The sequence below is a fragment of the Plectropomus leopardus genome, chromosome 18, assembly GCF_008729295.1.
Source record: "Plectropomus leopardus isolate mb chromosome 18, YSFRI_Pleo_2.0, whole genome shotgun sequence".
Lineage (NCBI taxonomy): Eukaryota > Metazoa > Chordata > Actinopteri > Perciformes > Serranidae > Plectropomus > Plectropomus leopardus.
The window spans coordinates 29,182,956-29,196,591 of NC_056480.1; the positions used below are offsets into that span (position 1 = coordinate 29,182,956).

Below are 13,636 nucleotides of genomic sequence, written 5' to 3' on the forward strand. Positions count from 1 at the left end.
CCAGAAATAAAAACGATAGGTTCTGTGTATGATTTAGTTGTTTTGGCAAAAAACATAGCAACAGTTTTAGAGTTAAGTTGTAAATGACAGTTATTCAACCAGTTTGAAAAGTTTACAATGACCTTTGTAAGCTGAGCAGCAGCCTAAGAGTGGTCCTTACCCTTTACAAAAATCACGGTATCATCAGCATACATAATGACCTCACAGCCTTGGCACACAGATGGTAGATCGTTTCTGTACAGACTAAAAAAGATTGGGCCCAAAATTGAGGTAGATTTAGTATTTTGTATTTCAACACACTGAGATCAGTTAGTGAGATATGATTTGAACCAGTTAGAAGTAGACTGGGAAAAATTAAATTGACCAAATTTAGACTGAAGGATATTATGATTAACAGTGTCAAAGGCTTTTCGAAGATCTAAAAAAAAAAAATGCGCCAACAACACTCCCTCTGTCCATTAGAGACTTAATCCTTTCAATAAAGTAGACAGTTGCCGTTTCTGTTGAGCGGTGTGCCCTAAAGCCATGTTGCATGTGATGTAGGAGCTGACTAGAATTGAGATGAGAAATTAGTTGGTTTGCCACTAATTTTTCAATAACCTTGGACATACAGGAACTATGCTTATTGGTCTATAATTTGATACTGTGTGAGGGTCAGCACTCTTAAAAATGGAGACAACAACTGCAGGCTTCCAGGATTCAGGGAAACTCCCCTGTCCCTGAGTAAATGAAACATTCACAATGTGAGTAATAGGTTTAATTAATAAACAGGCAAGATCCTTGATCATAGCAGAGTCCATCTCATACACGCCCTTTGACCATTTAGGTTGGAGTGAGTCAATCACCTTTGCTACTTGAGTTTTAGACACTCTTTCTAAATTGAAGATGGGCACAGCAGGATTTGGTGCCTTGACACTATACTGCTGGTTTAAGGGAAAATTGTTGGCAATAGTAGCTACAGATTCTACAAAATAATGATTTAAGGCTTCAGCTACATCCGTCGCCTCATTTGTTAGAGTATCATTGATCCTCAGTTCAATCTGTTTTCTAGCATTATTTTGTCCAGTTAATTTCTTTATTTGCTGCCATATAATGTTGGAGTTTCCCTTATTATTTACTTTCATTTCAAGAAAGTAGTTTTCCTTGGCTTTCCTAAGTTCTCTTGTCACTTTGTTCTTCATGATGTAAATTTGTGCCTACCAGCTGTCAGTTGGGATTGCAATGATATTTTTAAGGTCTGATCTGGATCTTTCATCATTTGAAATATAGTTTCATTTATCCATGGAAGGGAGGCCCTTTTATCTTTATTTCTAAACTTCTTGGAATTTATCCGTAAAGTACTGGCTAGTGTAGTCCAAATTATCTGATTTCATCAGGCCATCCCACTTAATACTCTGCACAGCATTTTTAAAATCTTCCTTTTTATTCTTTGGTATCTTCACCTGAGCCTCCTGCACCTGAGCCTCCTGCACCTGAGCCTCCTGCTGCAGCCAGGTTGTCAGAGAAATTTAGATTGGTTTTATAGATAGATATAGTTGCATATTGTCAGCATAACAATGGAAATTTATAGAATCTTTTCAAATTATGCTGCCTAGGAGAAGCATATATAAAGTAAAAAAGATTGGTCCAAGCACCAAACCTCGTGGCACTCCGAAGCAGACCTTAGTATGCATGGAGGATTGATCATTGATGTGAACAAATTGATTTAAACCAGTTTATAACATAATATTTTTTCCCGTAAAAAGGAGATATTAAAAACACAAAGTTCACAACAAATTTTTTTCCCCTGGAAAGGAGATATTAAAAAAACACTAATTGCAACACACTGATTGCATTACAATGTTTTTTTCTAACTTATGGAAAAAGACATATTAAAAACATACTTATTGTATGATTACCCTTTTGTTTAATTCTGGAAAAAAATGAGATATTAAAACTGCACTAGTTGCATTAAAAACTTTTTTTTGCCTGGAAAAAAAGGGAAATTAAAATCATGGAAAAAGAAGATATTAAAAACACACCACTTGCATGATAACACCCCCCCCATCTTCCAGTTTTAAAGGGAGATAATAACACCCCAATTACACGATACAACATTTTCTCTTGTAAAGTGACATAATAACACGTTAATTACACAATAACGAAGTTTTGCTTACATCCTATCGACCTCTGTGATCGATTGCTTTCCCCTGGAGTGTGTAGTGAGTGGATCGCAGAGCGGAAGCTAACGCTGATGCAACGCAGTGACAGATCAGTCAGCCGGCTCCGCTCACACACGGCGCGCTGTTAGAGGACAGGTTTTCAGGTGAGTCGGCAGGTTGTACGGTGTGGCTTTATGGTAGACTGGTATAACTATTGGATAACCTGAAAATGACGGTACTGAGTTAGTTGTAACGTTAGTTTTTACCCTAAACATCACCGGAGCTAGGTGAGGTTAGCTGCACATGGTTGTGTTGCTAGCTAGCTGGCCGGTTCATGATCCCCATGAATGTAAAGCTGAGCTAACCGGCACAGTAGCTAGCATGTTATCAGTAAGTTGACTGAATGGCGTGTTCCTGACAGAGAAGAGAAACTGGGGATTTAATAGTAAAACATAGCTGACGTTAGCTCTGTGTGTCGTGTGTTCCTCTGAGCTCCAATTCACTTTAACCCATTGAGACCTGGGCTTGATTTTTTCACACGGGAAGGCAACGAGCAACTGAACAAGAAATGACCCAAACATTTTAAATAAATATATAAATAAATACTAAAAATGTTACAAAAAATAACCTCGAAAAAGAGACAAAAAAGTCAAAACAAACATAAACAAAACAAAAATAAATAAAAAGAAAAATAATCTCAAGAATTTGTTTAAAAAATAAGCAATTATTTTTGATAATTATTTGAAAAAAATGATTAAAATAATTACAAATACAGTTCTCTGGATATTTTCTTTGTATTTTGATCATATCTTATAACCCTCGAGCTAATTCTCAGGTCATGTCCTGGTCGCCTTTTACTCTTTTTTTCGTAGTTTGTGGGACAGTTCTTGTCAAGTTGCTCAATATGATTTTCCCTTTATTTATTTATTTGTTTTTTTAACTAAATCAAACCAGTTCTCTCAGGTTTCAGAGGTTTACATGCTAGTAAAAGGAGCCTGGATGCAGCACAACAAAACTGAAATTGATCCAGGTGTTAAAGAGTTAATGTTTAGCCATGTCACCTTTCTCATTGGCTAATTTAGGCAGATAGAAATGCCCCTTCTGGTCTTCTGGCAAAATAGGAATATAAGAAATATATCGAGCTGCAGTTTATTTTTTCATCAATATTTAAAGTTTAGGATAGATGCTCCCTGATAGCTTTGGTGTTTTGGTAAAATGAGATTTTTGGGAACCTGCCAAATGAGCTCTAACAAATGTTAAAATATCATTCCCTTGTCTCTGTCAAGGCAACTTTAAACTGAATGTGACTGAATAGAGTTTTGAAGTCCTATATGCTCTGGATTGGCAAAATGAAACAAAGGCACTACCGTTGATTTATAACAATGTTTAATCTTCCTCATCAGAGGGCTCTGCACCATGGCAGATCAGCTGAGTCCAGATGAGAAGTTCCACCTCATCACCAGGAACCTCCAGGTGAGACATGTGAACAAAAACATCCTCACAGTGACCAAATAAACGAAAAGAAGGAATGGTCATGATATCAGTGAGAAAGTTCCAGTTGCCAGACTTTGGTGTCAGTTGTAGTGGAGTCAGTGGGACAGACAAATCACCATTATGACCGTCATATCTTTGTTGTTTGTCAACTTTGAAAACCCATCAGATAAAAAAAACAAAAAAACACACATAATGTTATAAACAGTTTAAAAAAAATCAAAATATGTGAGTTTGTTTTCCTTTATATTGGTCTTCAAACAGATCACAGATCTGTCCAGCAGCTGCATCTCAAGCCCTTGTTTGGTCCAAGACAGCATTACATCATGATGCCTAAACAAATGGGGCAGGAAAAGGAACGTATATATTAAAATAAAACAGAACAAAACATCAGTGAGCATCATGTATTGCCTTTTACTTTTACTGTAGGGACTGCTTGACGCATTTTACGTGCTCTTCATTAATTATTTATTTGATCATTTTGGCTGTGTTCATGCATATGGCATGTATTTTTGTTTAATCTGGGAATTTCTGGTTCAGCTCCTACAATAAGTCTAAAATACACTGGGTGAACAAAATTGTTATATTCATACTGTTAAAGTGCAAAAAATGCTCCATTAAAAACCATTGAAACTGCAATTTTTGATCCCACAGCCATCAAAGCATAAAAAATGCATTGTATTTTTTCTGGGTGTCATTCTGGGCTTTTGACTTGGAATTTGTCATTTTTACTGTTTTCCATCTGATGATGTCATTTTTGCCATATTTTGTAATGGAGAAAACACACGCTATTTCCACTTGGTGCACTGTTACGCTCAATGTTGCTGCTAATCATTGACATATCCTAGACTGTGATAAAAAAAAAAAAAAATAAATAAATAAAAATAAAATAAAAAAAAAAAAAAAAAAATATATATATATATATATATATATATATATATATATATATCTAGGCTGTAGTAATCAAATTAGGACTGATGTTGGTTAAAAAATAAACTTAATGAAAACAGAAAATCATATTTATGTAAACTATTTTTTTATAGCCTGATTTTCAAAATTGCGTTTTGAGCGCAGAGTGGTATGAGTGTGAGTATTTGACACTACACAAAAGTAAGAATGTGTAAAGATCAATGTTGCTTCTGATCATTGACACATCCTAGGCTGTGGTAATCAAAAAGATAATATTCTGCTTAGCATGTAGTATATAAAAAATATACAGTTTTTTAATACTAATTCATCTAAGGGCGGCATTGAGGCATCATGACAAAAGTCTGGCATTTAAACATTAAAATTCTATGAATTGATGAATATTTGATATTTATGATTATGGCTGATTTTGGTTAAAAAAATTAGCTATTGTAAGTATAAAATAATAATGTATATTAGTGTAATATTTTTTAAAGCTTGATTTTAGAAAGCGCCTTTTATGTGCAGAGCAACACGAGTGTGTGTAATATTAAAGTGAGCCCTAAGGGTTCATGAGGTGAAAGGATTTTTCATTCAAAGTTCAAACAAAAAAAAGATATGATGGCTATAGTGTAATTGGCACCATTGACTTCAATAGAACTGACAGCAGTATGGCCCCTCCAGCACTGTCACGCTTTCCTTTCCTTCTATTAATATTGTCCTTGACTATGACTGAAGTCCACCAATGGCTTGGTTTCTTTCATTTCTTGATTATGTGTTGCAGGAGGTCCTTGGAGAGGAGAAGCTGAAGCAAGTTCTTCAAGAGAGAGAGCTGAAGGTGTACTGGGGCACAGCGACCACCGGCAAACCACACGTAGCGTACTTTGTCCCCATGTCCAAGATAGCAGACTTCCTGAAGGCTGGATGTGAGGTGGGCACATCAGTCTGTGAATAAATACTGTGATTTAAACTGTGCTTCGTGCTAAATCAAAGAGTGTTCCTTCTTTGTTTTGTCAGGTCACTATTCTGTTTGCAGACTTGCATGCCTACCTAGACAACATGAAGGCTCCCTGGGAGCTGCTGGAGCTCAGGGTACAGTACTATGAACAGGTCATCAAGGCCATGTTGGAGAGCATTTGTGTGCCTTTGGAGAAACTCAAGTTTGTCAAAGGAACGGACTACCAGCTTAGTAGGTCTGTTAATGTGCATTTTTTAAACTTTACACTTTTCTTTACACTTGGAACCAGACTTGGTAGCTGCAGTCTCAAACAGGTGTTTCAGGTCTTTTTTTTTTCTATTCGACAGAGAGTACACTCTGGATGTGTACCGTCTGTCCTCCATGGTGACAGAGCATGATGCTAAGAAGGCCGGAGCTGAGGTGGTCAAACAAGTGGAGCATCCCCTGCTGAGTGGTCTGCTCTACCCTGGACTGCAGGTAACAACATTGCCCAGGATGGAGGAGTAACAGCTAGACTTATCACACTGCTGCTGACTGATAAAATAATGATCTGAGTCTCTCCATAACCTCAGTGATAAAATTACCTCATTACATCCAAATGTCCACACTTGGTGACAAAAATACTCCAGTTTTAAAACTACAGCAGCTAACGGAGTCCACCCTCACATCTTTAACTCAATAGATCAGCGGTCTTCTGGCGACCCGCAGGCCACATTTTCCATCTGGACCACAGAACAATAATCAATTCCTAAAATTAGAGGAGAAAAACCTGTAATCCAGTAGTTATTATATCTATATTTTTTTTCTTTGTGTGTTGAAGCAACCCCAAAAATAATTGAAATGGAAATAATCTCACCAGCAATGATTTACCAATCCCAAATATGTGCATTTGAGCCACAGATACTAAAGTTGTTCTCGATCCATCTGTCATCTTATTATTAGCTTGTTATTGAGCCATAGACTGCAGGACGGGTTTGGGTAAGATGACTAGAAAATATCATGGCTTATCAATTATTATTAATTTACAGAAACGTTATTAAACGTGCAATAGTCCACCTTCCACCTTCCTCTCTGTTTCTCCCGCGTGCGCGCGCGCGCACACACACACACACACACACACACACACACACACGATGACAATTGATAGAGAGATAGTTGGATGTACCTCATTGGTCTGGAGTTGGGATGTTCTTTCATTACAGCAGCAGGTTGAGGGATTACATGGGAGCAGTTACTTCACTCTAAAAGAGAGAAAGAAATATGAAAATAACAATTTTCATATATTATGTGATAATAAGATGTATAACTATAGAATATGTAAAGAATATACTCTAATTCACAAAATATTCTAAAATGCAAAATCCTAAAAATACAAAAATATTAAATATATCCATAGAATAGCATACTACAAGCTCATATACATTAAACAAGTGTGCAAATTCATTGAAATTTTGGTTAATTGTGCTACTGTAAAGATGGTAGATTACAGGTCGCATCCGTGTGGTTAATTAACTCATCTTTGCTGGTTGGGCATGCAGATTAGAGAGGGGAAGGTAAAACTGACAGGACAGCTGTAGAATGACAGGAAGTATGGGAGAGAGGGAGGGGTTGACACGCATCAAAGGGCCACAGGTTGGAATCTAACCTGGGCCGCTGCAAGGGCCTCGGCATATGGGGCACACACTAGCAGGTGAGCTAGAGGCCGCCCCATGAAGGCAACATCTTGAAGAGGTCATGGGACTTTTTGCTCAGAGCGTTGCTGGGACACTGATGAGCTTTATTTTACTTTATTTTATTTTGAAAGTTTAGTGACCACAGTGACAGCTTGGAAAGTTCTGGTAATGGCCCCTACAACTTTTTTTTTGTCAAACATTGTATGTGCTGTTCTGGTTGATAGGAGTAGTTATTGGGATTTCTGTTGGCCCTCAGGCTCTGGATGAGGAGTACCTCAAGGTGGACGCTCAGTTTGGAGGAGTTGACCAGAGGAAGATTTTCACTCTGGCTGAGAAGGTACCACCTCCCTCTGCTTATAACTTGTCTATCAGTGCTTCAGCCTCTGTCTTTCCTTCATTACTGACCTGCTACAGCCTCTCTTTCATTTCTGTACATACTGTGTCCCCTCAACTCTTGTTTAATGTAAGGATTAGTTTATGAGGGATCTTTTAAAATTCACAATGCTAATTTATTTACTCCAGCTGCATTAAGTTTCAGCTCTTGAAACTGAAAGAGCAGATAATGAAGATCATTTATAGAAGTGATGAATTGTATATTCCATTAAATAGTTTTGAGAATAAGAGCTCTGTAAAACATCAAGTGTAACTGAATCCTGTCATCTGTCTCTCAGTACCTGCCTTCTCTCGGCTACGCCAAGCGTTCCCACCTGATGAACCCGATGGTACCTGGTCTTACTGGCGCCAAAATGAGCTCCTCAGAAGAAGTAGGTCACAGTGAAAGAATTAGTCCATATTTGTTTCTTTGAATCCTCCTGGTGACACTGTTGTCTCTTTGGGCTGCAGGAGTCAAAGATTGATCTGCTTGACTCTGCTGGAGACGTGAAGAAGAAGCTGAAGAAGGCTTTCTGTGAGCCGGGCAACATCCAGAACAACGGAGTCCTCTCCTTCGTCAAATATGTTGTCTTCCCTCTGCGCGGAGGTAAGAAACTCACGCCGAACCTCCATCTGTTTCAGCTTCAGACTTTTGCTCTACTCATTCAGTGAGAATAAAAAGAACTGATGATAAGTATCATTGTGTTTCAGAGTTCTGCATCAAAAGAGACCCAAAGTGGGGTGGAGACAAAGTCTACACTGTCTTTGAGGAGGTGGAGAAGGACTTTGCAGAGGAGGTACAGTACAGACACACAGCTGCTTTATCTGAGGAGGCTGAGACGCTGTGATCTCACTGTTGGTGATCTGTGACTCTGTCAGCTCATCCATCCTGGAGACCTGAAGGCCTCTGTGGAAGTCGCACTCAACCAGCTGCTGGAGCCAATCAGAAAGAAGTTTGAGTCTCCTGAGCTCCGCAAGCTTACCAACAACGCCTACCCCGACCCCTCAAAGACGAGTCAGTACTTTACCCATCATCCTCTCTCACATCCTTTCATCCATAAGTTCTAACTGGTGACTAGTTCTTCATAAATTGGGATGTCAGCCAGCTTCATGTGCAGATTTGCTGTCCTTTGTGTGTGTGCGTGTGTGTGTGAGATCAGAAGGAGCAGGAAAAGGTGCTAAGGCAGGTGGAGGAGGAGGTGGTGGTGGTGGAGGAGGAGAAGATGATGAGCTGGCCCCCTCCAGAGTGGACATCAGGGTGGGCAAGATCATAAGTGTTGAGAAGGTAGGATGGCTGTATCGTCACTTGATATCTGATCAGCTGATCAGTGCAGCTTTTCTTCAGGTGATGATCGATCCGCACAGCTTTTTACACCGTCGCACCGGCAATAGCTGAGGCTGGACACTTTATGTTTTCCGGTTTTCCTCTGTCCATCCGGCCCATTCGTGTGAATGCATTATCTCAGGAATGCCTTGCGACAATTTCTTCAAATTTAGCACAAATGTCCACTTGGAATTAAGGATTTAGTGATTTAAGTGGTCAAAGGTCAAGGTCACTGTGACTTGTCTGTGTCATTCCTGTTAATGCAATATCTCAAGAACATGTTCGAGTTGACTTAGGGATGAATTGATAAGATTGTGATGGTCAAAGGTCAAGGTCACTGTGACCTTGTATTCGTCTCACTCTTGTGAGAGTGATATCTCAAGAACACCTTGAAGCGGACACAGACATCCACTTGGACCAAACAATGAGCTGGTGTCATTTTGTCATCTACCCCCCTCCTAAGGACAGAGGGATGATGCATGCTGTAAAGCCCTCTGAGGTAAATTGATATGTGATAGTGGGCATTATGAATAAAACTGAATTGAACTGAACTGAATTAGAATTTGGTGTTCAAAGGTCAAGGTCACTGAGACCTTGCATCCATCTCATTTTCATGAACATAATATCTAGAGATGGCCTTGAGGGAATTTCCTCAAGGTCACAGTGACCTCATAAAACATGTTTTTGTCCATACCTACACCTACTTACACAGAAGCACGAACAGTGTTTAAAGCTCCTCTGTGTTCACACGTGCTTCTTTGTTGTCCATCCTCCAGCATCCCGATGCCGACTCTCTGTACCTGGAGAAGATTGACGTGGGAGAGCTGGAGCCGAGGACGGTGGTGAGCGGGCTGGTGGCTTACGTTTCTCAGGAGGACTTGCAGGACAGGATGGTGTTGGTGCTGTGCAATCTGAAACCCCAGAAGATGCGAGGGATTGAGTCTCAAGCCATGCTGCTGTGTGCCTCCATGTAAGTGTTGTTCATGTTCCACAGACACACACACACACACGATACATCCCTCGACTTCTTTTAAAACAACACTCCTCTGCTCACTCTGATTTTTAGTGAAGGGGAGCCCAGGAGGGTGGAGCCTCTGGACCCTCCAGAGGGCTCGTCACCTGGTGAACGGGTCTTTGTTGAGGGTTATGAGACAGGCAAACCAGACGAGAGACTCAACCCAAAGAAGAAGGTGTGGGAGAAAGTACAGGTATGTCTCAGTCTGATGGTAATGGTGAGCTTGTTTATGCTGCCTATATAGATGAAAATAGATACCTTTGTTTCAAATGTTGTAAACTTCACTGCCCTCATATTTCCATGCATCCTTTATGTTGGCATAAATACAGATGATAGATGGCACTAGAGGGCAGAGTCAAAAGTTTTAAACAACAACAACAAAGGAGGTGACAGTAGAGGAGGCTGTAATATTGTGTCTTTACAAGGAGGCAGCGTTGACGATGGCGCTGGTCTGTGTGGCCATCATACACATCCTGACATGTGGAAACAGCAATTTCCAAACCTGGAAAAGTTTTGGAAAGCTAAGTATACTTGTTGTACCAAAATTTGTTTTGGTAAAGTGAATTAAATACAAAATGCAGCTATTTTAAGTAGTATGGCCTCATATGGAAGCCCTGAGGGGCAAGTTAGATTTTTTTTTTCTGGTGATTCATTTCTAAGTTAAAAAAAAAAAATCTTCATATGTGAAATAGAGTGGGAAAAAAATTGCAAGAAAAAAATGTTTTGGGCGAGATTTTTTTTCACTTGGTTCCACACATGAACATTTTTTTTTGTTTTTGCAACAAAAAAAAATGGTGATAATTAATTTTTTTCTCCATGATTTTTTTAAGTGTTTCTTTTTGTAATACTCATTTTGACCACAAGAGGCTGATGTGCACCCCCAGGGGACTTTTCATTTCTCTCTACACTCTAAACACAACATGCATCTCTTATTATTCAAATTCTGACATATGAGCACTTTCATGTTACATAAATGGTTATGGGCATAGTGGTCACTGTGTTTTGAGTATTACAAAAAGAAACACTTTCTCCTGGGAAAAAAATTCACTGGGCTCCACATATGGAGAAAAAAAATGTTACTGAAAATGTTTTTTTTTCTTGCATTTCACACATGAATCTTTTTTTTTTTTTCAAAATTAGAAAATGGATCATCAGAAAAAAAAATTCCTACTTGACCCTCAGGGCCTCTGTACTCTCACCTAAAGCCAAAACAGAAAACATAAGTCCCTCCCCAGTGCTTCAAAAAAATATTTGACATGTTTGCCCCTTTTTGCAATACCCCCTCCCTCTCCTGAATAAGTAACAGTCCCTCAGTTATATTAAAATGTTCAGCTCTAATCCTGTTCCGAATTCATTATATTTTGAATAATATATATTTTAAAAAGCTATTATATAATAATGAAAAGGAGCCGATAAGAAGTACTGATGGTCGTTTCAGAGAATGTATGGTCTCTAAAATTTATCTCACAGTAATGGAAAAGTCTTGGAAATTTGATGATAAAAATAAAAATGAAAACTCTTCTGCTCCTCTTATATTAAAACCTCCTCATCTTCTGCAGTCTTATCTTGTTTCAACTACACTACACTGCCCGTACGATCTCTGGTGGTCCTGCTTCATTTTATCCATATCTGTAAGCTCCCAGGAAATACAGAAAAAATTAACACAGAGTACAGGCAGAAGGCTCTGCACGGGCAAAAGTTATAAACACATGAACGGCCCTCATGAGTTAGACTTACGAGTGGGAAATTGGAAAATTTGGATGATACCTGAGTTGCCGAGTTGTGATGTTTGCGTGAAGTTTCAGAGCAGCAGAAATAGAAACAGTGTCAACAATTGACAGTAAAAAATGATTTATTTTGTTATTTTGTTCCCCATAGCTATGGTTTACTTTTAGTAGTTAGCTGTCGCAAGCAAGCAAACTAGAACTAGAAAGCATGCCAGGCGGGTATACTAACATTGATAACAACGTTATTTTATAACACGAGTCGCTGACTCGACGTCGTAAATGCATAAACATGGCGGGCAAAGTAATATGGTATTAATGTTAACTGCTGTCCATGTAGAGTGACCCAGATTAAATAAAAAAATAGAATATATTGAATAATGTATAAAAAATTAAATAATTTATAAAAAAACAAATGAACTGGAAATAGCCATCAGCCTCTTGTTTAAAAGCTCTCAGCATTAAAATGCAACCCATCTTCTTTGTAGCTTCCGTGTTCTTCCCACTTTAAGAGCTCAAAGCACATGAACACAACAAAGTCGGAAGAACGACTTCATAACTCGGAAACTACGACCTGCCGACATCACATGAAAGCAGCTTATGCATAAATGAGCCCTTGCTCTGCTTAGACTGATCAGTAAGATTTAATTAAACAGATTTTATCTGTTCCATCAAAATTTAACTTTTATTCAAATATGTGCCAAAGTGTTGAAGTTTGCACACTTTCCCTCCAATAGAATAAATTCATACTGGAATCACATTTGTTGACATAATGATTGAATCATTTTTCTGTCTCTCAGGCTGACCTGAAGATCTCAGATGAGTGCGTAGCTCAGTGGAAAGACAAGCAGCTGATGACTAAACTGGGACAGATCACATGTAAGACACTCAAAGGAGGCAACATCAGTTAGATCCACCTCCCACTGAAGCTGCTGCTGCCGGCCACATTACAACCAGAATACTCTCATCAAAAAAATCACTATGACAACTACGGTCAAACTTCATCTGAGGGTGTTCTTGGAGAATGATGGGACATTGATGCTAGAAGTCTCAGATGGTTTGGACCGGTTGCAACAGATTCTTTCACCTTTACTTTATTAGGAAAGTATGTTTAATTCAAAACAAACTGTCACTAATCAATCTGTGATTCATTACTGGTTTTCTGTTTTCTGGTGTTGTATGTTGTTTCTAACACACTTAAATACAACAGACATACTGCTGCTCAGATAATGACGGATGACTTCATTGAGTATTGCAGTACTGCTTGCTTGTCCCTGGAGGTCTCTGATAAGAATGTAAGGTATAAAAGGGTTAAAAGGGGACTCTATGTTTCACTACTTGTCTGGGTTCGAATTGCCTTCATGTGAAATGTCAGCGCAGTGGCTAATCTGCCAAACTTTCTTAACAACAAAACAATGTTTTATGGGCTTTAGACACCACACATACATACATACATATATATAAATCAAGATGTCTTGTGCTATCAGACAGTTGCATTGAAGGGTAGCGCACAGGGTATATGTGAACATTGTCATATAAAGAAATGATGCAAAATCTCCAATATGAAATAAACTGAAATCTCTGGTCTGCAGAAATGGATTGTGTTTGTGTTAGATGAGACTGTGTGTGTCATCACATTTTCTGTGACAAAAAAATCATGAAAACATAGTATACTATGTCACTAAAGAATTTAAATATGTCCATACAAATGTCATAGTATAGTATGATCCTTAAAAATCATAAAAAGTCAGTATAGTATGATCTTTAAAAATCATAGTCATAGCACCGTATGTCATTATAAATGAAAAAAAAGTAATTATTAATAATTATTAATTATGTGTGATAGCCATACTCTTAACAATTGCTAAAGTGAATTTTCAAGTCAATTTTGTTTGTAGAGCCCATTATCACAAAACATGGTTTGCCTCAGCGTATGACATCCCTCTGCCTTTAGACCCTCACATCACCCAAGGGGGGGGGGGGACCTCAGGAAAAGCAGCAGAGGATGATGAGGGATCCCTCTTCTAGGACG

The 13,636-nt window shown here is 38.6% G+C and overlaps 1 protein-coding gene across 1 annotated transcript; it reads left to right on the top strand.

The window, feature by feature from the left end:
• Positions 1 to 2,224: 2,224 nt before the first annotated feature.
• Positions 2,225 to 13,195, top strand: yars1 (tyrosyl-tRNA synthetase 1). The gene is made up of 14 exons (XM_042506866.1): positions 2,225 to 2,305; positions 3,545 to 3,614; positions 5,323 to 5,469; positions 5,556 to 5,731; positions 5,844 to 5,973; positions 7,426 to 7,506; positions 7,841 to 7,933; positions 8,013 to 8,148; positions 8,253 to 8,338; positions 8,421 to 8,556; positions 8,702 to 8,826; positions 9,642 to 9,835; positions 9,932 to 10,073; positions 12,405 to 13,195. The coding sequence occupies exons 2-14, from the start codon at positions 3,558 to 3,560 to the stop codon at positions 12,513 to 12,515; spliced, it is 1,614 nt and encodes a 537-aa protein (XP_042362800.1). The 5' UTR covers positions 2,225 to 2,305; positions 3,545 to 3,557; the 3' UTR covers positions 12,516 to 13,195.
• Positions 13,196 to 13,636: the final 441 nt, after the last annotated feature.

What these genes read in the sequence shown, in the direction of transcription:
- yars1 (XM_042506866.1), top strand. Translation starts at nt 3,558, where the DNA reads ATGGCAGATCAGCTGAGTCCAGATGAGAAGTTCCACCTCATCACCAGG. An exon ending in AGAAGGACTTTGCAGAGGAG is followed by an intron (nt 8,339 to 8,420) that starts GTACAGTACAGA and finishes TGACTCTGTCAG; the next exon opens with CTCATCCATCCTGGAGACCT. An exon ending in CCCCGACCCCTCAAAGACGA is followed by an intron (nt 8,557 to 8,701) that starts GTCAGTACTTTA and finishes GTGTGAGATCAG; the next exon opens with AAGGAGCAGGAAAAGGTGCT.